This window comes from Scyliorhinus canicula, chromosome 2 (genome assembly GCF_902713615.1).
Source record: "Scyliorhinus canicula chromosome 2, sScyCan1.1, whole genome shotgun sequence".
In the NCBI taxonomy this organism is placed as follows: Eukaryota; Metazoa; Chordata; class Chondrichthyes; order Carcharhiniformes; family Scyliorhinidae; genus Scyliorhinus; species Scyliorhinus canicula.
Genome location: NC_052147.1, coordinates 95,673,884 through 95,701,100, shown reverse-complemented (window position 1 = coordinate 95,701,100; position 27,217 = coordinate 95,673,884). Strand labels below are relative to the sequence as shown.

At 47.3% G+C, this 27,217-nt stretch overlaps 2 protein-coding genes across 4 annotated transcripts in view; one reads left to right on the top strand and one right to left on the bottom strand.

The window, feature by feature from the left end:
- Nucleotides 1-26,515, bottom strand: part of LOC119956391 (small kinetochore-associated protein-like) — a 51,532-nt gene extending 25,017 nt beyond the window's left edge. Inside the window, exons 1-5 of one of the 2 annotated variants that reach the window (XM_038783582.1) lie at nt 26,428-26,515; nt 18,113-18,224; nt 15,115-15,280; nt 2,013-2,060; nt 1,379-1,478 (exon numbers count right to left, since the gene is read on the bottom strand). In XM_038783582.1, the coding sequence (XP_038639510.1) occupies nt 1,379-1,478; nt 2,013-2,060; nt 15,115-15,280; nt 18,113-18,206 (408 nt within the window). In that variant the 5' untranslated portion in view covers nt 18,207-18,224; nt 26,428-26,515. Of the gene's footprint in view, nt 1-1,378; nt 1,479-2,012; nt 2,061-15,114; nt 15,281-18,112; nt 18,225-26,415 lie in introns of both variants that reach the window. The other variant, XM_038783573.1, reaches the window with a different exon arrangement.
- A 156-nt stretch (nt 26,516-26,671) lies between these two features.
- Nucleotides 26,672-27,217, top strand: part of knl1 (kinetochore scaffold 1) — a 169,122-nt gene continuing 168,576 nt past the window's right edge. The window contains exon 1 of one of the 2 annotated variants that reach the window (XM_038783552.1): nt 26,672-26,793. The gene's annotated coding sequence lies outside the window, so the exon portion shown is untranslated. The remainder of the gene's footprint in view (nt 26,794-27,217) is intronic. The other variant, XM_038783561.1, reaches the window with a different exon arrangement.

Genomic DNA, 27,217 nt, shown 5'->3' with positions numbered 1-27,217 from the left:
CAAACCAAATTTCTGATCTTGGCTATACACACACACATGCACACAAATACTAGTGTACTCTGATGTAGGTATGGTGTTGATATAGCTGGTCCAGTTAAGCTTCCAGTCAATGGTGACCTTCCAGACTCTGGCAGTGAGAACTTGGTAATGGTCATGTCTACTATTGAAGTCCAGGGGAGATATCTGGGCTTATTTGAGATAATTCTGCCACCTCCAAAAACTAGTCTTTAGAGAATCTGAACATCCAATAATGCAGAGCCTCCACTTTCTTTATTTGCATTTTTGAACTGAAATGATGTTGGATGTGGCTAGTCTACTTGATATTGGACATCATGATTTGCAGAGCAAATTTGATAGAGAGTCATGCAGGAGGCTACTGGGTGAAGTTTCCAAGAGGAAGACAAATTTCTAGATTTCTAGAACATAGGTGAAATGCATTTGTTGTTAGTGACTTGCTTCAGGCTCAGAAGAATTTCCTAAATTGGCTTTTTTGGGTCTCTTTTCTCCTCCCACCCCCTACCAACACACCCTATTCTTTGCTTTGTTTAGGTGATTGCATGCCTGGGGAGGTTGAGTTAAAAGTTCAGATAGTGGGAGCTGAACTGGTCAGTTGGTCACTTTCCTCTTTCGTTTTTGAATCCTTGTTTTTCACCCCTGGGGTGTTTTTCAGTCCTGGTACCTCCCACGTTTTCATCTCCTTGGAGGCTCAAAACTGCAGATCAATTTGGAGCACAAGCCAACACTTTCATTTGCTTGTTGAAACATACAAACTTGTTGTTATACTAATAAAATGTGTAATTTTGTTAACGTTATGACCTTTGCAAAACACTATTGGTGTATAAATGAAAGACTAGATATGTACAGGGCAGATTCCAGTTAAAATTGGGCTAATTTTATAAACAATCATATCCGCATATCCTCCTTCAAATGAATATCCCTTTGAGAAGCAATTTGAAAATTTGTCAGCAGACCACCATGCATTCCTATTTGCTTTTATTCCATTCTTAGTACAGAATTTAGTGCAACAGCTAATTGGAATGTACTGACTAAAAATTTGAAACCAATTAGGAGATGAATTTGTGGATGTCAGTGATAGAATTTTATAATATTTATGGGCGTCTTACAGAGAATACAGGTACATATTGTAAATACTTGAATGGCTGGTAAGGTAGTGTCTCAGAAACACAGTTTTAAAAGTCAACTCAATGTCACAACTTAATGTACATTGGGTCATTGACAGCTTCAGAAAGTGATCAAACCCAAGACATCACATGTTGGAACTAAAGGGAACAACGTCTTGCATAAATTCAGGTTATGTTTCACAAATGCTTCAAAATTAAATTGGCAGTAAATATACTCAACTCGGAGGAAATGTTACCTTTGCCAACTTAAGTTCCTCCTTTAACTGCTGCTGGGCAGCTTCTAAAAGTTGATTTTGGTCTCGGAGCTCTGCTTCAACCACTTTCAAAGCCATGTATCTAAAGAAAGATCACCGTGATGAATGCTGAAGTTTCTTGAACATACACCTGCAGTATCTCAAAGGCCAACAACTCAGGGCAACTACTCCATATAGATCTCTTTCTTTTAACAAATAAATTTTGCAATGATTCTCAGTCCTGTTACTTATGCGTAATAGAATTGCTTTGGTTTAGTTTCACTCAACCAAGGCACTGTTTCGCCTCTCTCACAAGAGATTGAAGATTAGCAGGGGTATTACAGTGGGTATTACAGTGGACTGGCCAATATTTACCCCTCAATCAATACCACACACAAAAATAATTATCTGGATCTTATCAGATTGATGCGTCTTACACTTTCAGTACAGTACTTCATTGACTATAAAATGATTTATGGCGCCCTGTGGTCATGAAAGACACCATGTAATACAAGTTTTTTTTCATTGAAAAGAAAGGATGGAAGAACAGCAGAAGGTCTCACTCAAATTGCCTAAAAATAACTGGTACAAACCCAACCCATTCTTCATCATCGTTCATCAACAGCCAAAGACTCACTTTTCCATGTCAGCACGAGTCATCCGAGATAATGAGGGCACTTTCTTCCTGAAAAAGAGGAAGATATTAAAAGCCCATCCAAATCGCCCAAGATAGGTGGAACAGGTCATAAAATGTACTTCTAGAATAATTGAGACACACAAAATATATCATAGCACATCAGTAAGTCACTTTCAAAAATGCCAAGTTACCTAATCCACAACTATTTATATTTTTATATAAATTTAGAGTACCAAATTCATTTTTGCCAATTAAGGAGCAATTTAGCATGTTCAATCCACCTACCGTGCACATCTTTGGGGCGAAACTCACGCAAACACGGGGAGAATGTGCAAACTCCACACGGACAGTGACCCAAAGCCGGGATTGAACCTGGGACCTCAGCGCCGTGAGACTACAGGGCTAACCCGCTGCGCCACCATGCTGCCCTTATTCCAGCATTTATTATCCAAAAAGGGGTGGCCCAAATTATTAGGAGAGTGATTTTAAAGTGCTTAAACTGCACCAGAGCCAAGCAAGCAACACAATGTATGAATAAAGAATGTATAATGATGTATTTGCATCAGTAATCCTATGACCATGTAAAGCCTTTAAATTAGAAATCTGTTTTCGGAGTGCAAGGAAATATAAAAGTGCACCTGCATTAGAACGTTTGCCATAAGCCATCAAGTGTTTGAAACAAACCTGTTGGACTTTAACCTGGTGTTGTAAGACTTCTTAATAAGCCATCAAGAGCAAGCAAATAACTAATTTAGCCTCAAGGTTAAAATCCTGCTCGGCTGGCGATCAGCAGCGCTACCCACATCTGCAGACTGGCTGGCAGACCTATTGGAATTTCTCCATCTGGATAAGATCAAATACACCTTCCGAGGGTTGGACGAGGGCTTCCATAAAGCGTTTGAGCCTTTCATCAACCTGCTCCAAGACTTGTTTGAAACCAACAATGGTTAGAACGGGGGAGGGGGAATGCATGGGAACCACCAGGGCCACAGAAAGCAGACAAGAATGATTGGGTGGTGGGGGGGGGGGGGGGGGGGGGGGGGGGGGGGGGGGGGGGGGGGGGGGGGAGGGAACACCCAAGGAAACAGCAGGAGGGAACGCAGGGACAGACCGAAAAGCTATAAGAGCAAAACAAACCATCTACGGTGCAGGAAAGGGCCTAAGGTAGGACCTGGAGACAGTAGAAGGGGGGGGGGGGGGGGGGGAAAGAGAGAGAGAAAGAGCAGGGGTGCTGGAAAGGAACAGCGTATAAATTGTAAATCCTAACTGTTTCACTCATCTCTTGTACAATGTAAAAATATAAACTTCAATAAAAATATTTATTTAAAAACCTGCAGAATTACGACGACTGAAGGCTGCACTGTCAACAAAGAGATCGGTATACCATGAGCCCGGTGGTGGCGGCGACCCTAAGAATCTGGGGACAGTGGAGATGGCATAGGGGGGAAACAGGGGGCTCGATGGAGGCTCCATTAGGTGGAAATCATCGGTTCATCCCGGGGAACACTGATGGGGGATTTAGGGGGTGGCAAAGGGTGGGCATCAGTAAATTGAGGGACCTATTTATTGGCGGGAGGTTTGCGGGCCTGGGGGAACTGGAAGATAACTTTGGGCTCCCCCAAGGTAACATGTTCAGATACTTGCAGGTAAAGGCGTTTGCTAGGCGACAGGTGGAGGAATTTCCTTTGCTGCCCTCGCGGGGGGCGATGGACAGAGTGCTTTCGGGGGTGTGGGTTGGAGAGGGGAAGGTGTCTGACATTTATAAGGTAATGCAGGAGGTGGAGGAGTCGTCAGTGGAGGAGCTGAAAGCTAAATAGAAGGGGGAACTAGGGGAGCAGATAGAGGATGGGACTTGGGCGGATGCCTTGGAGAGGGTCAACTCTTCCTCTTCATGTGCGAGGCTTAGTCTCATCCAATTTAAGGTGCTGCATCGGGCCCATATATCTGTGACTCGGATGAGTAGGTTCTTTGGGGGCGAGGACAGGTGCACCAGGTGTTCGGGGAGCCCAGCGAATCATGCCCATATGTTCTGGGCATGCCCGGCACTGGTAGAATTCTGGAAGGGGGTGGCGGGGACGGTGTCGAGGGTGGTCGGATCCAGGGTCAAACCAGGTTGGGGACTCGCGATTTTTGGAGTTGCGGCAGAGCCGGGAGTGCAGGAGGCGAAAGAGGCCGGTGTTTTGGCCTTTGCGTCCCTAATAGCCCGGCGGAGGATCTTGATGCAGTGGAAAGATGCGAGGCCCCCAGGTGTGGAGACCTGGATCAGTGACATGGCGGGATTTATAAAATTGGAGGGTCAAATTTGCCGTGAGAGGATCAGTACAAGGGTTCTATAAACGGTGGCAGCCTTTTCTGGACTTTCTGGCTCAAAGATAGGTATCTTGGTCAATAGCAGCAGCAACCTGGGGGGGGGGGGGGGGGGGGGGGGGGGGGGCGGGGAAGAGGGGGGGGGTGTTCTTTATTATTGTTTCTATGGTTATTTAACTTAATATTGTGTTAATTTAAGTTGATGTTAATATGTTTTGTTGTTCATTGAGGGTGGGCGAATGTTCATGACTGTTATCATTATTGTTGGTATTTTATTGCGGTTCGTTGTTGTTATTTTATTGCGGTTCGTTGTTGTTATATAAATACAAAATTTTTCAATAAAAATTATTTTTAAAAAAACAAAGAGATCGAGGTTAAACAAAAATATAGTTAGGTCTGAACCTGCTTAATTCATGTATGCTTAAATATTTTAGTACAACTCTAATGGGTACACTCCACATTTTGCTTCAACTCAATATCTACAGCTTCTGCTAGGCCATGGGACCATGCACACAGACAGTTAAAGAACCTGACTGACAAACATTAGTTTTGTTAAGGATCTTTAGTCTTCCTGAAACTGGTTGTTCTTCCAGTGCTAAAAGTTGTCTCCGACAGAGTGTTGGCAGACATTCCAAAGCCCAGGACTATGTGCTGAGGGATGCACTAAAGCTTGGGGCAGCCGCCACAGAAGTGCAATTGGGAAAGATCACTGCCTAATACCAGTCAGTCATTAGAGGAGATCTGTATAGAACCCCTCAAAGGCTGTATGACTCGCATTGAATGTATACAGTGAATATTACATGTATCGAAGCACCTTAGTGCATCTTGATCTATATCAGGGGTGGGCAAACTTTTCCGTGCAAGGGCCACATTCAGAAATTCACAATTTTAAAGGGCCGCATAGTATATTAAGTAAAATATTTAATATTTTAAATAGCCAAAATAAAAGATCTTTAAAGAAAAAAAAGCACATTTATTTGAAAAACAAAGTAACTCAGTAAGTAACAGAACAATGTCAATGAGAATGATGCATCTGACTGCAGTCATTTACCAGTTTGTTGAAATCAGGTGTCAAGTTGCTTGTGCTGATCCTTAACACTGACAGAAGCACAGCCTAGCCGAGTCAACGATAAAAACGCGCGTAGTGGGGTGGATGAGTGGGGCTGCCTTATTGGTTGGTTTAGTTGGGTGTGCGACCAATAGGAGTCCAGGTTACAAACAATAATAAGGCTTATTAAGTATTAAGTAACAGTTAAAGAAAGGTATCAAATGGGTAAAACTGCAACACAAGGTTAGACGATGAAGCAGAAGGAAGTCATTTAGAAATTGGAGTTCAATGACTGTTACATGCAATCTTCGAAGAATTGCAATGCATTTCGGGTGCTGGCTGCTTATGTTGGAATCTAACAATTTGTTTTCTTTTGTATATATTTAGAGTACCCAATTATTTTTTTCCCCAATTAAGGGGCAATTTAGCATGGCCGATCCACCTATCCTGCACATCTTTGGGTTGTGATGGTGAGACCCATGCAGACGTGGGGCGAATGTGAAAACTCCACACAGACAGTGACCCGGGATCGAACCCAGGTCCTCGGCCTCGTGAGACAGCAGTGCTAACCACTGCACCACGGCGCCCCCACCCCCACCAATCCTGTTACAAAATAAAGCATGCACTTCATTGCAAGTGAGAGCAGTTGCTACTAACCGGGGAAAGATATACTCAAGAATAATTGCCTCATAAGAATTGAATCACACCAGTTTTGGGGTGGGGGGCGGGGAGGGTGTGGGAAGAAAGGAGAGTCTGTGGCTGTGCCCTTTAATTTTGCGAATAAACCGGTGTTCTGGAAAATGCTGACTCCAGATTCGTCCTTTACTCAAAGTATGATCATTGACTTTTGCACAGACTTCAAGTATGCTCCTTTGGCTCTTAATAAATTTGTAAGTGATTGGTTCCTGCATTATTAAACCTAAAAAAAATGCCTGCAGTATTCTGAACTGGCTCAAGTTACGGAAAACAGGGCAACAGTAACTAAACTACACAGACCAGTTGGCCACAATTTTAATTCACAATTTGTGCTATGTTAACTTTCAGCAAAAATAGTGATTCAATTAGCCAGAGTTCTTCCGCATAAAGAAAACAGAGTCAATCAGAACAGCAGTAATGGTCATCGCCTGCTGCAATATAGACATTTTAAAATGGTTATTACAATTGTGACTTCGTAATAAGTTGTCTATATAGATCAAGATGCACTCAGGTGCTTTGATACAAGTGTGCTACATATAATATTCACTGTATACATTCAATTTATACATTTATGTCAACATAAAAACTAAGAGACAGGCCCCTGCTGCAATGCCCCAACTTGGGAATTCTTGCCAACACTCAGTCTGGACTTGCATGAAGAACGACCAGTGGGCAAAGAGCCAGAGGGAAATCAGCATCAACGGTCACATCTCAATGACCAAGACCGTAGGAGGGAAAATTATTGTACTCCAAAGGTATGGCGATTTATTTGTAATACAATTGAATCTGTAGTGAAGTCACGCAGATCTTTTAGTTGATGTTGGGAAATCTACATATATTACATTGTGATTTGATTTAAAAAATAATGAATGAGTTAAAATGAATCTCTATTGCTTCACAAAGATAAATTCTTATGTTTGTGGTTGATGCGACCGTCAATTCACTAGAGACACGATTGGAAGTAAACTGTGGTTTTAATAGTCTTACAACTGAGCCTGCCTGCGACTAGAGGAACTGAGAACAGGCTTACGGCTGCAGCACTTTATACTTCCAGTAGTGGGAGAGGCCATGGGCGGAGCCAATGGTGGGGCCCTGTACAAACTCCTCATCTCCCCCTATGGGCAGAGCCGCGCAATGGCTCACATACAGAGCCCACAAGGACATAATACAATGCAATGCAATACAGTGTGAATTACAAGACAGTATGAATTTACCACATTCATCCCCTGTAAAAAAAATTAGGTCCGGCGGGGGTGACGGGTCTACAAGTTGAGCCGTCCGGTGGTCGAGGCGTCCTTTGGGATCGGCGGAGCGCCGGGGTTGCAGCCTCTTCGGGTGGCTGGGTGGTGACGATCGGTGTGGGTACAAGGGTGGACTTCAGCCCGAGCTTCATTCCTGACAGGTGCGACGGGCGACGCAGGAAACCTATAGGTGTGGGGGCGCCGAGCGTGGGCAGGGAACCTATAGGCGCGGGGGCGCAGGGGGTGTAGTGTGAGGGGTACCTCGGCGGTGGTGGTGGTGGATCCTGCAGGAGCCAGGTCCCGGAGCGAAACAGTGTCCTGACAGCCGTCGGGGTATTCAATAAAGACGTATCGGGGGTTTGAATGAAGCAGTAGTAGCACTCTCTCTACTAGCGGGTCTGTTTTGTGTGTCCGGACTTGCTTCCGGAGGAGAACCGGGCCCCGTGTCCTCAACCAGGATGGGAGCGAAGCCCCCGTGGTGGTGCGGTGCATAGGAGGGACCTAATTGCATGGAGCGCGTCGGGGAGGACCTCCTGCCAATGGGAGGTCGGGAGATTCCTGGACCGGAGGGTCAGTAGGACAGTCTTCCAGACCGTCGCGTTCTCCCTCTCCACCTGCCCGTTCCCCCTGGGGTTGTAGCTGGTAGTCCTGCTCGAGGCGATGCCCTTGTCGAGCAGGTACTGACGCAGCTCGTCGCTCATGAAGGACGAACCCCTGTCGCTGTGTACGTAGCTGGGGAAACCGAACAGGGTGAAGACACTGTGCAGGGCTCTGATGACCGCGTCGGAGATCATATCGGGGCACGGGATAGCAAAGGGGAAGCGGGAGAATTTGACTATGACGTTAAGTACACGTTTCCATTGTTCGAGGGGAGTGGCCCTTTGAAATCGATGCTCCAGCTTTCAAAGGGCCGGGAAGCCTTTACCAGGTGGGCCTTGTCTGGTCTATAGAAGTGCGGTTTGCACTCCGTGCAGATCGGGCAATCCCTGGTGATGGCTTTTACCTCCTCGGTGGAGAAAGGCTGATTTTGGGCTTTGTGGGCGAGCCGGGTGACTCCAGGTGGCAGAGGTCATTGTGGATAGCCTTTAGGCAGTGGTCTTGCGCGCTGGCGCACGTGCTGCAGGACAGGGCATCTGGGGGCTCGTTGAGCTTCCCCGGTCGATATATGATATCGTAATTATAGGTGGAGAGTTCGATCCTCCACCCCAAGATGTTATCATTTTTAATTTTGCCCCTTTGCGAGTTGTCAAACATGAAGGCAACCGATCTTTGGTCGGTGATGAGGGTAAACCTCCTACCTGCGAGGTAGTGCCTCCAGTGACGGATAGCCTCCACAATGGCTTGAGCTTCCTTTTCGACAGAGGAGTGTCGAAGTCCCGAAGCGGAGAGGGTTCGGGAGAAGGCGGCGACTGGTCTCCCTGCCTGATTCAGAGTGGCGGCGATAGCGACCACTAAGGCGTCGCTCTGCACCTGAAAGGGGACGGATTCATCCACCGCCCGCATGGCGGCTTTGGCGATGTCCTCCTTGATGCAGTTGAAGGCCTGGCGGGGCCTCAGCTGACAGTGGGAAGAGTGTGGTCTTAAATAGTGGGCGGGCTTTGTCCGCATACTGGGGGACCCACTGGGCGTAATACGAGAAGAATCCCAGGGACAATGAGGGAGAGGGAGTTGCAAGAGGTGGCGCATACGGTCCGGGTTGGGGCCCAGGACTCCGTTTTCCATGACATAGCCGAGGATGGCTAGTCTGGTAGTGCGGAAAACGCATTTCTCCGTATTGCAAGTGAGATTGAGTTTCTGGGCGGTTTGGAGAAATCGGTGGAGGTTGGCGTCGTGGTCCTGCTGATGATGGCCGCAGATGGTGACATTGTTCAAGTACAGAAACGTGGCCCGCAGCCCGTACTGGTCCACCATTCGGTCCATTGTTCGTTGGAACACCGAGACCCCATTCGTAACGCCAAGGGGACCCGGAGGAAGTGGAAGAGACGGCCGTCTGCCTCGAACGCCGTGTAGTGGTGGTCCTCCGGGCAGATTGGGAGCTGGTGGTAAGCAGACTTCAGATCCACAGTGGAGAATATGCGGTACTGGCCGATCTGATTGACCATGTCTGCAATTCTGGGGAGGAGGTAAGCATCGAGGTGCGTGAACCGGTTAATGGTTTGGCTATAATCAACCACCATCCAGAACTTTCCCCCGGTCTTGACGACCACCACCTGAGCTCTCCAGGGGCTGTTACTGGCCTCTATGACCCCCTCACGTAGGAGCTGCTGGACTTCGGCTCTAATAAATACCCTGTCCTGCAGGCTATACCGCCTGCTGCGAGTGGCTACGGGTTTGCAGTTAGCAGTGAGATTAGCGAAGAGTGGGGGGGGGGGGGGGGTCGTTTTCAGAGTCGCTAGACTGCAGATAGTGAGTGGAGGTAGGGGTCCGCCGAAGCTGAGTGTGAGGCTCTTGAGGTTTAATTGAAAGTCGAGCCCGAGTAAGAGTGGGGCACAGAGTTCGGGGAGTACGTACAGCTGGAAATTAGAGTAGCTGACGCCCTGAACTGTTACAAGGGCGCACCGTCGCGACCCTATGTGGACTGAGTGCAAGCCCGAGCCGAGGGAGATAGTTTGCTGTGCAGGGAAGATAGGGAGCGAACAGCGTCTTACCAGGTCAGGATGTACGAAGCTCTCGGTGCTCCCGGAGTTGAAGAGAGGTCCTGTACCCGTTGATTTTAACGGACATCATCGAGCTCTGGAGGTGCGGGTAGTCGGCGGCTTGATCAGCAGTGCTGGAGTGGCCCCGTGATGACTGTCCGCTGAGGTCGTAGTCGTCGAGGTTCGGTTCGGTTGTTGGCCAAGATGGCGGCCCCCGTTGATCGCACATGGCGAGTGATGAAGAAGATGGCGTCCAAGATGGCCACCCCCGTGGATTGCACGTGGCGGGCGGCGAGGAAGATGGCGGCCCCCATGAGTCGCACGTGTCGGGCGGAGGCGGAGTCGGCAGACATGCTGCAGCATTACGGGGTCTGCGGGCCTGCGAGTTTGGGAGGCGAGTGCTCTGGACTGCGGGGGAGTTAGAAAGTTTCAATTTTGCCAGGCAGACTTGGGCATAGTGTCCTTTGCGACCGCAGCTGCTGCAGGTCGCATTGGGGGCTGGGCAGTGCCGCCGTGGGTGTTGGGCTGGCCACAAAAATGGCACGCTGGCGCTCCATAGTGGGTGGGTGGCCGCGCGGCGTAGGCCTGGGGCAGTCGCTGGTCGGGGGCCCACGATGGGGTCGCTTGGTCCGTGAGGAATGAGTTCAGACTGCGGAACCCGACCTCCATAGTCGTAGCTAACTCTACAGTGTTCTCCAAGTTCTGGGCCACTTTTTCAAGTAGTCGTTGGCGCACATAGTTAGACCTGAGCCCTGCAACGTATACATCACGGACAACGAGTTCCATGCGTTGGGATGCCGTTACAGCCTGAAAATTGCAGTCCCGAGCAAGGGCTTTTAAATCGTGCAGGAAGTCTTCCAGCAACTCTGTTAATGGCGCTGGCGGCGGGTCGTGGAAATGTGCTGCGCGTAGACCTCGTTAATCGGCCGCACGTACAATCGGTCGAGCATAGCCAGTGCCTCCGTATATGAGGTGGTACAATTGAGATACGATGGCTCACCCGTGCCTGCAGTAGGTTGAGTTTCTGCTCCTCTGTAGTCTCGGATGTGCTAGATTCAGCCAGGTAGGCTTTGAAACACCGAAGCCAGTGTAGGAAGATTTCCTTCGCCTCTGCAGCCTGCGGGTTGAGTTCTAGTCGATCAGGTTTGAGGGCTGATTCCATAGTAGTTTTCTTCAAGTTTTCTAAGATTATTAAATTGATGTGACCATCAATTCACCATAGACACGATTGGAAGTAAACTGTGGTTTTAATAGTCTTACAACTGAGCCTGCCTGCGACTAGAGGAACTGAGAACAGGCTTACGGCTGCAGCACTTTATACTTCCAGTAGTGGGAGAGGCCATGGGCGGAGCCAAGGGTGGAGCCCTGTACAATCTCCTCATCTCCCCCTATGGGCAGAGCCGCGCAACGGCTCACCTACAGAGCCCAGAAGGACATAATACAATGCAATGCAATAGAGTGTGAATTACAATACAGTATGAATTCACCACAGTGGTCTTCAAAGCAATGGTCGAGGAATGTGTGACTCGTTTCTGAATGAGGATGTAGGAACTGTTAATGGCCAGTATTTAGGGAGGTGCTCAGTAATCTGCCATTTTCTCTTCTAATACAAGGCACTTTTGCTCAATCATTTCCCCCACACAAGGCCATGTAGTTAACTGAGCTGGGAAGTCAAAGTTAGTTCCTTCTGCTCCTTCAAGATGTCATTAATAAACTTTCATGGAGTCTCTTAAGATTTTACTGTGGATAACAGTATTCTCAACAACCAGAAGTTCGTAGTTTTGCTGTTAAATTATCTTTTTGTGACAGCAAACAGTTATGGCTCTGGTTCAGCCTCTAATCAATCAGTGATGCTGGATGAGGTGGTAAGGAGAGAGAGGGCTGATGGGTTATGATCTGAACTTCAGAACCACATTAGAAATGTTAGAACTGTAGATTGGTACAACACAGGAGACAGCCATTTGGCTCAGCATTTCAGTGCCAACTCTCTAATAGACCAATTAACTTAGTCCCAATCCCCTGCCTTTCCTCCCAAAGCCCTGAAAATCTTTTTTCAGATTTTAAAAATGCACAATTGAATCGGTCACCACCAAACTCTCAAGCAGTGCATCCTTCATGATTTTCTATAACTTTATCAAATCTCCTCCCAACCGCATCTTCTCCAAGATGATCCCACGCTTCTTCAATTTATTCACATAACTGAAATCACTCACTGGGACTGAAGCCCCTCACTGGAACCATTCTCATGAAATGTTATCTGCACTTGCTCTAAAGCCTTCACATCCTTCCTGAAGTGTGGTGCCCAGAACTGGATGCAATACTCCAGTTGAGGACAAACCAGTGTTTTCTCCAGGCTTTCACCATTGGAGACCATATTCTAAGCTCGATTAACCGGGATTTGAACCCCTCAATTATTGACTCAGAAGTGGGAATGCCAACACCAAATCAAAGGTACACTCCCAAAGAGATGCATTGATAAATTAAAACAAATGGTTCGGCTCTCATTTCTTCTAGCTAGTGCCCATTGTTGCAAAACACATGTGTGCGCAATTTGGTGAAGGCAAGATGTCTGCGCAATTTGGTGAAGGCAAGATCAGGGTCAGCTATGGTATTCCCTCAACTAATCTCTCAGTAAATTACCAACCAGCTCTTACTTTGTGTGAGCATAAACAGCAAGATTGGCAGACATGGAAGTGTGTTATTATGATCCATTGAGACCAAAAACATTTGAAAGAAATTCGAACTTCTAGGAAAGAATGACACAACAAGATTTCACATTATAAAAAAATTTGCTGCAACAAATTACTGGGAAAAAAACACTGTTGACTAAGTTTCACTTTCCTTCTGAAGGAAATATTACTTTTAAACGAATATTATTTAAACTGTTCCAAAGAAGTGTCATATTCGGACTCAAAACGAACTATATTTCTCTTGGCAAACAAATGCCAAACCAGCTGAATTTTCCCAGCATGTAATTGTTATTTCAGTTCCCCAGGATTGGTCGTATTTTGCTTTTATTTAAAATGCCATGGATTAATGATTTTCTGGATAGCTGTGACAACACTGCTGGCCAGTATAGAGCACCCTCTAGTGATCTGAACGAATCAAACCACATTATCATGGCTGCATTTTAGTGCCATGTATTCAGTAGAATAGGCATCATTACACATGCATACAGATACTATAAAAATCTTTATATAAAACTCTAATTATGAATTTGGGTAGGAACTTATCCTTGAAAATGCTCAAAAGGAATAGAATCAAGTGAATTCCCTGCAGTTCAAAGAATAAGGAATGGAATGAAATGAATTCCCTGCAGTTCAAGAAAGAATAATTCTGCATGCCTAATTACACTTTTCTTGTGGAGGCTGCCATTAGGGGCTGTTTAGCTCACTGTGCTAAATCGCTGGCTTTGAAAGCAGACCAAGGTAAGCCAGCAGCACTGCCAGGAGGCTGTTCGATTCCCGTAACAGCCTCCCCGAACAGGCGCCGGAATGTGGCGACTAGGGGCTTTTCACAGTAACTTCATTTGAAGCCTACTCGTGACAATAAGCGATTTTCATTTCATTTCATTATGTTTTACTGGGGCTAGCTTCCGGTATTTGAGGGTCCAGGTGGTTCGAGATTGGGTGTGGCTGTGCAAATTGAATTACACTAGCCTGGTGAACAGTGTCAGGACGATCTACAGAGGTGGGACAGCCTTCTGATGTCGTTGGACGGCGGGTTCAATCCATGAGATGAAAATTTGTCATAATTTGTGTTCTTATTTCAATGCCTCTCAGTTTTTCTACCCAAGTATTTTTTTTTCGGGGGAATGAGTGGCTCATAAATGGGCAGGGAGAATTCTTCAGATTCAGAGTGGAGTCCGACAGAGGGATAGGCTGGCTAGGGGGCTGCCAAATTTGATATTTTATTATCAGGCGGCTAATGCGAAGGTGGCGTGGGGATCAGGAAGTTATTTGGATATGGATGAAGTTTGGGTCGTGCAAAGGATATAGCTTGGAGGCACTGGTGACCGTGTCTCTGCCGTTTGCCCCAACGAAATATATTCTTTGAACCCAGTGATCGTCTCCACTTTGAAAATATGGTGGAAACTCAAGTCAACATTTTAAGTGGAGGGCAATGTCAAGCCCTGATTGAGCTGGCAAAATTGGATCCCACATGGAGGGGGGGGGGGGGGGGAAGGAAAAGATAAGGGGCTGGAGAGGGTGAGAAATTTGTTTTAGGGAAGGGCGGGGACACTTTCTCAGATTGGAGGAGTTGAAGGAGAAAGTAGGCCTTGGGGATATGGATACCAGGTACGGGACATTGTTCGGTAGACATTTCCGACGTTCCTGGTTAAGATGTTGATTTTTTGTGGGGGTTGCAGATAAGTGTGAGTGGTGTTCGAGAGAGCTTGCGAGCCAAACACACATGTTCTGGTCCGTCCTGTGCCAAATTGGTGGGCTTTTGAAGGGTCTTTTTTCTGCACCATATCGGCAATCCTGAATGTTTGTTAGTAGCTATATTTGGGGTGTCGCACCAGCCAAAGTTAAGGATAGTGAGGTGACGGATACTCTGGCATTCGCCTCACTGATTGCTCAGTGGAGGATTCTGCTGTGTTGGAGGTAGGCAATGCCACCTGGTGCCTCAGAGCGGCGAGCTGACTTGGGAGTTTCTATACCTTGAGAAGGTCAAGTTCACTGTGAGGGGGCCGATTGATGGGTTCGGCTGTGGATGACGTCCGTTCATATTGCACTTTAAGGAATTGGCCACTGTTAGCCGTTGGGGGGAGGGGGGGTTGCACTTTCATTAAGGGGGCTATTGTTACAGTTGTTGGCTGTTTTTTTCTGGTGTTGATGCATGAGTTAGTTTGTTTTGCAAATTTTTGGATATAGAGGTTAAAAATTCAATAAAGATGTATATTTTTAAAATTGTTCTTTTCTCCCCAATCTTCACTTTTCCTTTATTGATTTGAAACATCTAAAAGAAAACATGTGCAAATAAAAAAGGATAATTGTTACCAAATGGAGACAGTCAGAATAGCAGCATCCATCTCATTTATAAAGTCAGTTTGTATAAAGACACACGTTTATAAAACCTCATTTAACTTGCCAAGTTGAAAACACATTGAAATACTCGTGTATCCCAAGATGTAATTTACACAACTCAGCTTGATACAGGGTAAACTTTACCTTTTGTTTAATGCCACTTTACACGGCTTTGAAGTTGCCTCAAACATGACAGCTCTAGATGACGACATTTTGTGTGAAAAATTAAATGCCCGAGGTAAATCTCTCTCAAATTCTGGAAGCATTGGTTTCACAGGGAGATTTCTCATTGAAGGCTGCAAAACTCTATCTAAATTGGGAAATAAATGGTAAATTAGGTAAACATGAAGATCACCCAGTTGCTGTGACATGCTAGAAGTGTGACAAATCACTTGCATCAAGACATTGTGATAAAAAGGAAAATTAAGCGCGTGTGTTCGCACACCTGAAGGGACTGAAGGCGGACTTGGTAATGCTGCAGGACACGCACCTTACGAGTAGCGGACCAGATTAGATTGAGGAAAGGCTGGGTCAGCCAGGTCTTTCTCTCGGGACTGGATACAAAGACTAGAGGGGTTGCAATCTTGATTAATAAGCGGGTGATATTTGAGGTGGGTTGAATAGTTTTGGATGTGGGGGGGGTCGATATATTATGGTTAGTGGTAAGCTGCAGGGGATGAAGGTAGTGCTGGTTAATGTATATGCGCCAAATTGGGATGCCGTGGAATTTATAAAGAGGATGTTGGGACTCGCACAAACTGATCATGGGAGGGGACTTTAATACAGTTATTGATCCCAGCCTTGATTGGTCATGTTCGAAAACGGGCAGGGTGCCAGTAATGGCAAAGGAACCGAAAGGGTTCATGGAGCAGATGGGGGTGGGGGGTGGTGGTGGATCCATGAAGATTGAGGCAGCCGAGGGTGAAGGAGTTCTCCTGTTCTCCTTCTACTCCCACGTGCATAAGGTATACTCTCGGATCGATTTCTTTGTTTTAGGTAGGGCCTTGCTGGCAGGGGTGGTGGACACGGGGTGCTCAGCGATCAGAATCTCAGACCATGCTCCATCTGGGTTGACCTGCAGGTTAGTAAAGATAGCAATCAGCGCCCGCAATGGAGGTTAGATGTAGGGCTATTGGCGGACGAAACGGTGTGCAAGAGGCCGAGGAAATGCATACAAAATGACCTGCAGGTAAATGATACGGGGGAGGTCTCAGCAGCGGTGGCCTGGGAAGCGCTGAAGGCGGTGGTGAGAGAAGAGCCGATCTCGATCCGGGCTCACAGGGACGGGACAGACAGGGCAGAGACAGACTGACTGGTAAAGGAGATTCTACAAGTCAACAGGAGGTACGCGGAGACTCCAGAGATAGGGCTCTTAAGGGAACGTCGGAGCTACAGGCGGAGTTCGGCCTGTTAACCACAGGAAGGGCAGTGGAACAGCTCAGAAATGCGAGGGGGGCAATCTACGAGCATGGTGAGAAGGCCAGCAGGATGCTTGCACAACAGCTCAGAAAGAGGGAGGCAGCTAGAGAAATAGGGAAAGTTATTGACGGGGATGGAAACTTAGTTAGGGACTCGGCAGGGGTGAGCAAGGCGTTCAGAGATTTCTACAGCAGGTTGTACAGGTCGGTACCCCCTGCATGGAGGGACTCAAAGCCCCCCGAAGTCGGAGACCTGGCTATCGGACATGGCTAGCTTTCTCCGTCTGGAGAAAATTAAGTTCGCCTTGAGAGGGTCATTGTTAGGGTTCGCCCAGAGGCGGCAACCAGTCATCGACTTCTTCGCGGAGAATTAATCGTCAGCAGGGTTGGGGGGTTAGGTTAGCGCAGATTAGGGTGTTAATTAATGGTGGGACCTGTTGGCGAGGGAGGTGGTATTTGCACTATGTTTATATTTCCATGTACATTGTTTATATTGCTGCTGTTACAATGCCAAAAATACTTCAAAAAATGTTTATTATATTGAAAAAAAGGAAAATTAAGGAATCCCAATTAATTGGGAATGTGTTTTGGTAGGTGTAGGATTAAGAGAGCAAAGTACTTTTTAAAAAACATTGCTAACTCTCATCTTCTTCAAGATGGTAATCCACGAGAAGATTCGCGACCTGGGAATCTCTTCTGATACATGGAGGGCTATCAGTCCAAACTTTGGACTTGTTTCAGTGGAGATGAGGGAATTTTGCTTTGTATCTACTATCGAGAACTGCAAATCTTCTTTCTTCCCACTGCATTAGGCGGAGCTTAGTTTATCTTCTTGGGCTGAGTATTGTTCCACCATATAGCCTCAACTTTACCCTCGGAGCATCATTGTTAGGTCACCATCTTGAGCAACTTCATATGGGCCAGTGAATGTTGCACCAGTGTCTGACAGAATCACAGAATACTACAGTGCAGAAGAGGCCTATCGAGTCTGCACCGACTCACGAAAGACCCTGATCTGCCCATCTAATCCCACTCGAGTGGTTCACGCCACTCCGTCCCGCTGGGACCCCCCGCCCCGCCGGGTACGGGAGAATCCCGCCCCAGGTCTTCTGCGCATGTCAGTGGCTTTGTGAGCGAGTTTTTCTTCTCAGCAGACGTGCTCTCATAGCAGGATCTCTTGTTCCTAACATAATCCTTGTTCTCATCGCAGGACTTCTTGTTCCGAACATAATCCCATCTCTGATCAGATCATCCTTCAGCTGCTCTAACTCCTGATTCAGCTCGACATCTCAGTGCAGTCACTTACTGATCAACATTCCACCCCCTTCCTAAGAATTGGCATTGAACGTGATCTTTCTTAAATAACATAAATAGAGGTTCAAAGTGGGTCTTCAAGGCGTCCAAAATTTCATAACTTTGGCTTTTCTGCTCCTCAGTATGTCCCCAGCATCAGTGGCTGCTCTTACTTGTTCAGATTTTATTCAAAGTTGCCAATTGAAGTTTCAATTATTCTCTGCTCTTTCTTACAGCAACTGGCTGTCCCCCAGCTCAATTTTAACTGCATACTCTGACACTATGTTTCATGCGATAGACAAAATGGCTTCTGCCTCAATTCTTTATTGTATCAAAGATGATCTTAGAGGTCGTATGACTACAGGAGATCACAGAACGCATAAGGCAACAGTGCACAATGGCATTTCTCCAAACATATACACCAAGTTTACCTGTTCTGAATATCTTGGCAATCGGGGCCTCCAATGGAGGCATTCCAGCAAGTGTGCGCCTTGGTTGGTAAACAGGTAATCTGGATCGCTGCATCTCTTCAGGCAGACAGTACTGTAAAAATGTAACATTGTGAAGGAGGACCACATACAGAATACAGACCCAAAAAATCTTGCTGAATATTCACTTCCAACTTTAAACCTGATCTGCTTGCACGTTGTGGGGCACAGTTTGCACTGTTTCACCTGTGGCTGGAGGGGAGGTCAGCTGCAACTCCACATTCCTAATGGGAAGCCATATTTGCATGGAATATGGATGAGAGATGGTGCTCCAAGACTTGTATTATTCCCACAAGCTGCAGACAATGAGCTTCTGAACTACCACAAATGTTTTATTCATCCAAAATCCACAGAGAATGCGAACAACAACCCAATTTGTCTTCCCTGTGAAGCACTCCTTGCCCTGGATATATAATCACATGCTGCAGGAGCAGAACCCATGTTGAGCTATGATTCCCACTGTTCTCCAGTTACTTGTTCAAGCAACCTGCCACATGCAAGCATTAAGAATTAACTTTGGCTATGGGGATCACAGTGCAACTCAGTTTCATAATCAGACAACTGAACATGGGGAAGAATGGGAAACGTAGTCCCAATGTGGTATGTGAAGCCAATTTTAATATCCCAAATTTTTGTACCCAGCTAACACCATGCATGTATTGAACCTGGGATATATATGTGTGAATAACAGCACCACACTTGGTAGTAATCACTCAGCTAGGGTTGGCTTAAAAAAACCCAACAAATACAAGTGCACTAATGTGGCACTTAGCAGAGGGCAGTAGAGCGGAGCTGCTAATTGGCTGTTGCAGGGAAAATTTGCATCAGTGCATTGTGGTCACTGCATCCAGAACGTGACCTGAGCAAGACACCCTCCGTGTTCAAGTGAAGGCAAGCATCCAGCAAAGCGGAGCTGCTGATTGGCTGTTGCGGGGAAAATTTGCATCAGTGCATTGCGGTCACCGTATCTTGAAGGTGGTTTGTGGAGCAGCTGTTGTCAAGTGACAGTTATACCGTTTTGGATACTGTTGAGGGGGACGACCTACCAGGGGTAAGCCACGGTGAACGGATCTCCAGCACTGTGTCCGTCCCTGTGGCTCAGAAGGGAAGAAGGGAGAGCAGGAGAGCAATAGTTATTGGGGACTCGATAGTTTGAGGGACAGATAGACGGTTCTGTGGCAGCGAAAAAGACTCATGGATGGTATGTTGCCTCCTGGGTGCCAGGGTCCGTGACGTCTCGGACCGTGTTTTCAGAATCCTTAAGGAGGAGGGGGAACAGTCACAAGTTGTGGTACACATCGGTACTAACGACATAGGTAAGAGAAGGGATGGGGATTTAAAACAGGAATTTAGGGAGCTAGGGTGGAAGCTGAGAGCCAGGACAAACCATATTGTCATCTCTGGTTTGTTGCCGGTGCTACGTGCTAGTGAGGTGAGGAACAGGGAGAGAGTGCAGATAAACACGTGGTTGCAGGGATGGTGTAGGAGGGAGGGTTTCAGGTACGTGGATAATTGGAGCATATTCTGGGGAAGGTGGGACCTGTACAGACAGGGCAGTTTGCACCTGAACCAGAGGGGCACCAATATCCTGGGAGGGAAATTTGCTACGGCTCTTCGGGGGGGGGGGGGGGGGGGTTTTAAAACTAATTTGTCAGGAGGGCTGGGAAAACGAGCTGTAGTCCAGAAGCCAGTGTTGAGAGTAGTGAGGTACTGAGGAGAGTATCAAGGTCGCAGGAGTGTACCCACAGAAAGGTGGGTTGAAGTGTGTCTACTTCAATACAAGGAGCATCCGGAATAAGGTAGGTGAACTTGGAGCATTGATTGGTATTTGGGACTACGATGTTGTGGCCATTGCGGAGGCATGGTTAGAACAGGGACAGGAATGGTTCTTGGAAGTTCCGGGGTATAGATGTTTCAGTAAATGTAGGGAAGGTGGTAAAAGAGGTGGAGGAGTTGCATTGTTAATCAAGGATAGTTTAACGGCTGCAGAAAGGCAGTTCGAATGGGACCTGCCTACTGAGGTAATATGGGCCGAAGTTAGAAATAGGAAAGGAGCGGTCACATTGTTAGGAGTTTTCTATAGGCCCCCGAATAGTAATAGCGATGTGGAGGAAGAAATTGCCAAACAAATTATGGATAGGTGTGGAGGTCTCAGGGTAGTTGTCATGGGTGACTTTAACTTTCCAAATATTGATTGGAACCTCTATAGGTCGAACAGTTCGGATGGGGCAGTTTTTGTATAGTGTGTGCAGGAGGGTTTCCTGACACAATATGTGGATAGGCTGACAAGTGGAGGGTCCACATTGGATTTGGCACTGGGTAATGAACCGAGCCAAGTGTTGGATTTGTTTGTGGGAGAGCACTTTGGAGATAGTGACCACAATTCGGTCTTTCACTATTGCAATGGAGAGGGATAGGGCCATACGGCAGGACAAGGTTTATAATTGGGGGAGGGGTAATTGTGATGCAATTAGGCAAGAATCAGGGAGCATAAGATGGGAACAGAAATCGTCATGGAAAGGCACAAATGAAAAATGGAGGTTGTTCAAGGAACAAATACTGCGTGTCCTTGATAGGTATGTCCCGGTCAGACAGGGAGGAAATGGTCGTGTGAGGGAACCGTGGTTCACAAGAGGTTGAATGTCTTGTCAAGAGGAAAAAGGAAGAGAATGTAAGGATGAGAAAACAAGGTTCAGTTGGGTCGCTTGAGGGTTACAAGGTAGCAAGGAATGAGCTAAAAAAAAGGGCTTAGGAGAGCTAGGAGGGGGCACGAGAAGTCCTTGGCGGGTCGGATCAAGGAAAATCCCACGGCTTTTTACTCTTATGTGAGAAATAAAAGAATGACCAGGGTGAGGGTAGGGCCAGTCAAGGACAGTAGTGGGAACTCGTGCATGGGGTCAGAAGAAATAAGAGAGACGTTGAATGAATACTTTTCTTCAGTGTTCACCAAGGAGTGGGGCCACGTTTTTGAGGATGAGTGTGTGATACAGGCGGGTAGGCTAGAGGAGATAGATGTTCTGAGGAAGGATGTATTAACAATTTTGAAAAACCTGAGGGTCGACAAGTCCCCTGGGCCAGATGGGATATATCCAAGGATACTTTGGGAGGCAACGGATGAGATTGCAACCTTTGGCTTTGATCTTTGGGTCCTCACTGTCCACGGGGATAGTGCCAGAGGACTGGAGAGTGGCGAATGTTGTTCCTCTGTTCAAGAAAGGGAATAGAAATGACCCTGGTAATTATAGGCCAGTTAGTCTTACTTCGGTGGTCGGTAAGTTAATGGAAAAGGTCCTGAAGGATAGGATTTTTGACCATTTGGAGAGATGCAGCTTAATCCGGGATAGTCAACACGGATTCGTGAAGGGTAAGTCTTGCCTCACAAATTTGATTGAATTCTTTGAGGAGGTAATTAAGTGTGCAGATGAAGATAGAGCAGTTGATGTTGTATAAATGGATTTTAGTAAGGCGTTTGATAAGGTTCCGCATGGTCGGCTCATGAAGAAAGTAAGGAGGTGTGGGATAGAGGGAAATTTGGCCAATTGGATAAGTAACTGGCTATCACATAGAAGACAGAGGGTGGTGGTGGATGGAAAATTTTCAGACTGAAGACCAGTTACCAGCGGTGTACCACAGGGATCAGTGCTGGGTCCTCTGCTATTTGTGATTTTTATCAATGACTTGGAGGAGGGGGCTGAAGGGTGGGTCAGTAAATTTGCTGATGACAGCAAGATTGGTGGAGTAGTGGATGAGGTGGAGGGCTGTTGCAGGCTGCCATGAGACATTGATAGGATGCAGAGCTGGGCCGAAAAATGGCAGATAGAGTTTAACCCTGATAAGTGCGAGGTGATTCATTTTGGTAGAAAAAATTTGAATGCGGATTACAGGGTCAACGGCAGGGTTTTGAGGAATGTGGAGGAACAGAGAGATCTTGGGGTTCATGTCCACAGATCTCTGAAGGTTGCCACTCAAGTGGATAGAGCCGTGAAGAAGGCTTATAGTGTGTTAGCGTTTATTAACAGGGGGCTTGAGTTTAAGAGCTGCAGGGTTATGCTGCAACTATACGGTAGCATGGTGGTTAGCATCAATGCTTCACAGCTCCAGGGTCCCAGGTTCAATTCCCGGCTGGGTCACTGTCTGTGTGGAGTCTGCACGTCCTCCCCGTGTGTGCGTGGGTTTCCTCCGGGTGCTCCGGTTTCCTCCCACAGTCCAAAGATGTGCGGGTTAGGTGGATTGGCCATGCTAAATTGCCCGTAGTGTAAATGTTAATGGGGGGATTGTTGGGTTAGGGGTATGTGGGTTTAAGTGGGATGATCATTGCTCGGCACAACATCGAGGGCCGAAGGGCCTGTTCTGTGCTGTACTGTTCTATGTTCTATACATGACCTTGGTGAGACCACATTTGGAGTATTGTGTGCAGTTCTGGTTACCTCATTATAGGAAGGATGTGGAAGCATTGGAAAGGGTGCAAAGGAGATTTACCAGGATGCTGCCTGGTTTGCAGGATAGATCTTATGAGGAAAGGTTGATGGAGGTAGGGCTTTTCTCTTTGGAGCGGAGGAGGATGAGAGGTGACTTAATAGAAGTTGATAAGATGATGAGGGGGATAGATAGAGTGGACATTCAGAGATTATTTCCTCGGGTGGATGTAGCTGTTACAAGGGGGCATAACTATAAGATTCAGGGTGGGAGATATAGGAGGGATATCCGAGGTAGGTTCTTTACCCTGAGAGTGGTTAGGGGGTGGAATGGACTGCTTGCTGTGATAGTGGAGTCAGATACTTTAGGAACTTTCAAGTGGTTATTGGATAGGCACATGGAGCACACCAGAATGACAGGGAGTGGGATAGCTTGATCTTGGTTTCGAACAATGCTCGGCACAACATCGAGGGCCGAAGGGCCTGTTCTGCGCTGTACTGTTCTATGTACTCTGATCTACTCACTCAATCTGAACTTCTGCAATCTTTCATGTCCCACCAATTTAGGGGTGTGTTCAGAGACACAGAAGTTTAAGGTTTTCTGAATGGATTATCTAAATACTGTAAGCAAAAATCTAAAGAATGTAACTCCAAGTCTATTCTTAAAGTACATGCTGTTAAAACCAGTACCCTTCCCACCCGAGACAATTTCAAAACTCCACCACAAATATTCACAACCACTTACTCCTTGACCATGCCATTGCACCTGGTCTTGCTGATGTCTTTGTATCAATCACAGGTCAGGCCATTTTTGATCACTTACATCAATTACCATCCATATTCCTCATTTCACGCACTACCCTATCTCAGTATGTTCCAGTGGGGATATTAACAGTCACCCAATTCAGTGAACAACCGCACTTTCTTGAAAGTTTAGCCATAGGCCCTCCGTTTGCCATAACATTTCTGCAGCTATTGATTTCCCAACTCCATCCCAATTAGGGCAGCATGGTGGTGCAGTGGCAAGCGCTGTTGCCTCACAGCACCCAGGTTCGATCCCGGTCTATATGGAGATTGCACATTCTCCCAGTGTCTGCGTGGGTCTCGCCCCCACAACCCAAAAAGATGTGCAGGTAGATGAATTGGCCACTCTTTTGAGGTTCACCAACAAAATAGAAGAAAGGAAACAACCTTAGGGACAAAGCAAAAAGGGCCGCTCCTGTTAGGGGCACTGCCCGAACATAACAAAGATCAACGGAAACTTAAAAATATCAAATGAGTGCGCAATTAAAGGGGCCAATAAAGCACCCTAATCCTTGCGAGGTCCACCAGACACTGAAGGCCTCAATGGTCCCTGTGGACACATTTCTGGGGACACCCAGCCATGAAAAAGGGGCACACAGTTAGGTTGGACGACCCCTGGTGAAGCACGCCATTTATAGGTCCAGGCAGTGGGTCACCCACTGCCTGGACCTATAAATGGCGTGCTTCACCAGGCCCAGGTACACAATGAGGTCCTCCCCCTTCCCTGTCCATCTCCGCACCGGTTGCCCGTAGATAATAATAATCTTTATTATTGTCACAAGGAGGCTTACATTAACACTGCAATGAAGTTACTGTGAAAATCCCCTAGTCGCCACAATCCGGCATCTGTTCGGGTACAGCGAGGTAGAATTAGGACATGGGGCTGAAGTGCAAACAAAACCAGCAAAAGATTTGACAAAAACTAAAAAGGCAGTGCAGCCTATAACACGTAACATAGACATGGTCCATGGACTCCACAAGACCCCAAAAATGGCAGGCTTCTTGGGAGTCCGTGAACTGGTGCAATCGGTGGTTATACGGCACTGCTGCATGCAACACCCTCCACCCCAGACGGACTCCACCGCTGGATGGCAACAAGGCACGCCATGGCATGTCCGGGTGATGGGCAAGGAGTTGAAGGTATTGCAGCAGCAGCACACACCGGAAACCCCTCCGTGCAATGCGAAAAGGCACTTAGGACATTTTGGCAAGTATTGTGGAGCACCAGTCCCCAAGAGGGGTGTCGGGGCCTGAGGCCAATGTGGAATTCCGTCCGGGCATGGACTTGCCGAGACTGGATACCACCGCACAACTGCATATCCTCCAGACCACGAGTGCCATCGGGTCCAAGCACAACCGTTTTGAGGTCTCGGATAGCATTGGCTGTGAGCCGGACATCCACTGCCACACGTTGTGCCAACTCGTGGGGTGTCATACGCCATCCAGCATGTCCCTGATCCTGGGCACTCTGGCAGCCACAGCTCGCTCCTCTGCCAGCCACACAAAATGGTGTTGGTGGATGTGCAGATTCCAGAGTAGCGTCGCTCTAATGACAGCCACCACCACCACTCCTGACCGGGGGGGGGGGGGGGGGGGGGGTGTGTGTGTGTGTGTGGGTGTGGGTGTGGGTGTGTGGGTCTGTGAAGAGAGAACGGCTGCGGTGCGAGGCGACCATGTTCCAGACCTGGTAAAAGATGAAAGCGGTGGCAAAAGGGTAACGGAGACCTTGCAGATCTATGGACAGGAGCTGCACATCATAATTCAGGCCGTGCACCTGGAGGAAGAACTCCATCACTAGAGCACACCACCGTGGGAAGGACTCAACGTAAAGGTATCGCTGCAGGGTCTGAAGGCAGAAGGTTGTCATCTGGGTTCGACAGCACACCAGCGGCAGGCCACCCACCCTAAGCGGGAGACTCAGAACCTCAGCTGCGACCCAGTGCAGTCTCCTGTCCCAGAAGAACCCTACAAACCTAATCAAGACTTTAATTCTACAGCTGATACACCCCATTACTTTGTCACTAATCCCAACAAACTCCATTACCATGGATTGCAAGCCACTCTTGCTGAAAAGCCCCATTACCTGATAAACCACCATTACTCCTGGTCACTCATGCTTCACCACTACCACTAATTAACCATTATGCGCTGCCCCCCCCCCCCCAAAATAAACCACCAGTTTGCTCAACTACTGACAACAACCCACCATTCGGTAGCACAGTGGTTATCACAATTGCTTCACAGCTCCAGGGTCCCAGGCTCCATTCCTGGCTTGGGTCACTGTCCATGGGGAGTCTGCACGTTCTCCCAGTGTGTGTGTGTGTGGGTTTCCTCCCACAGTCCAAAGACGTGCAGGTTAGGTGGACTGGCCATGCTAAATTGTCCTTAGTGTCCAAAACTGCTCGTAGTGTTGGGTGGGGTTACTGGGTTAACAGGATAGGGTGGGGATGTGGGCTTGGGTAGGGTGCTCTTCCCGAGAGCTTGTGCAGACTCGATGAGCAGACCTTCTGCACTGTAAATTCTACGAAATTTCACTCACTGCTCTCATAGCCAGTAATCCACCATTACCTCTAGTCACTAATACCCCATCAAACTGGCAACAATCTATTAACTGCACTCACTGACAGGCCTCAGAGTCAATCGTCATGCATTAAGTGTAGTCACTAATGACCCCCATTTAAACCTAATAATTGGCCTTCACAAGTAGCCACAAATTCCCCTCGCAAGCAATTACCCACTATCACCACTAATCTCTAATGTTCCCATACCCGAGATTTTGCAAGCAGTGGCAGCACTCACTGAAATTCCCCTTGTTGTCTGCAGTCACTGCCAAACTCAACATCCACCATTAGAACTAGTTTAGCTCAGGAGGCTAGACAGCTGGTTTGTGATGCAGAACAAGACGTGGGTTCAATTCCCGTGATCGGCCTCCCTGAACAGGCTCCGGAATGTGGCGACTAGCGGCTTTCGACAGTAACTTCATACGTATGACAATAAAAGATTGTGATTTATGATTATTATTACTACCTCCACCATTACCTCCTCTCATCACCACCTCAGTCGGGCGTCAACAAATCCAAAAGAAAATCGCCGCCTCGCAATTCAAATTCGGTCCCGCCTACACCGCGACGTCACTTCCACACGTCATTGGCAGTTACATTATTTTCTCGGGATGGGGAAGAAAATCCATATTCGGTTTGGAACGTCTTCCTCCTCTTAACAATTATTATTTTTATCAGCATTTCCGACTGGAAGAGGGGGCTGATTGAAAATCTTTAAGTATCGGGTAGGCATCAACCCGTTAGTCCGCATGCGCGGGGACTGCAGCCGGGAAAGACGGTTGAATTTAAAATTCTGGGCGCGCGAGGTGATTGGCGGCGGCCTTCAAATACAGTTGGTAGCCAGGTAAGGAATGGATCTACGATAAATGTAATTATTGTGGCGTTAATGGTGGGTGAGTGACTTCTCAACCTCTTTTACTGTGAATCGCGGTCGGTCGCTGTCCGGGCAGGGAAAGGCGTATAAAATGTTCGGTTCGGTTTGTTTTGTTTTGTTTTTGGCGGGGCTGACACTTCCAGGCTGGAAATCGGCTGATTTACGGCACCGACCTTTAAACAACACCTGAAATGTCTGTTCTTCCCGGCTGCGCTTGTTTAAGCTGCGAAAGCAATTCGCCTCTCGTTAATGTTTTGTTCAAGCCCTGTCGCTTGAATCTTGACGGATCCGACCTGCATGGCCGGTACCAGCCTTGGCTTGCTGCACCCAAATTTAACCCTATCTAGTCCCACTCCCGCCCCTGCAGCCCCATCTGACCTGTACATACCTGGAC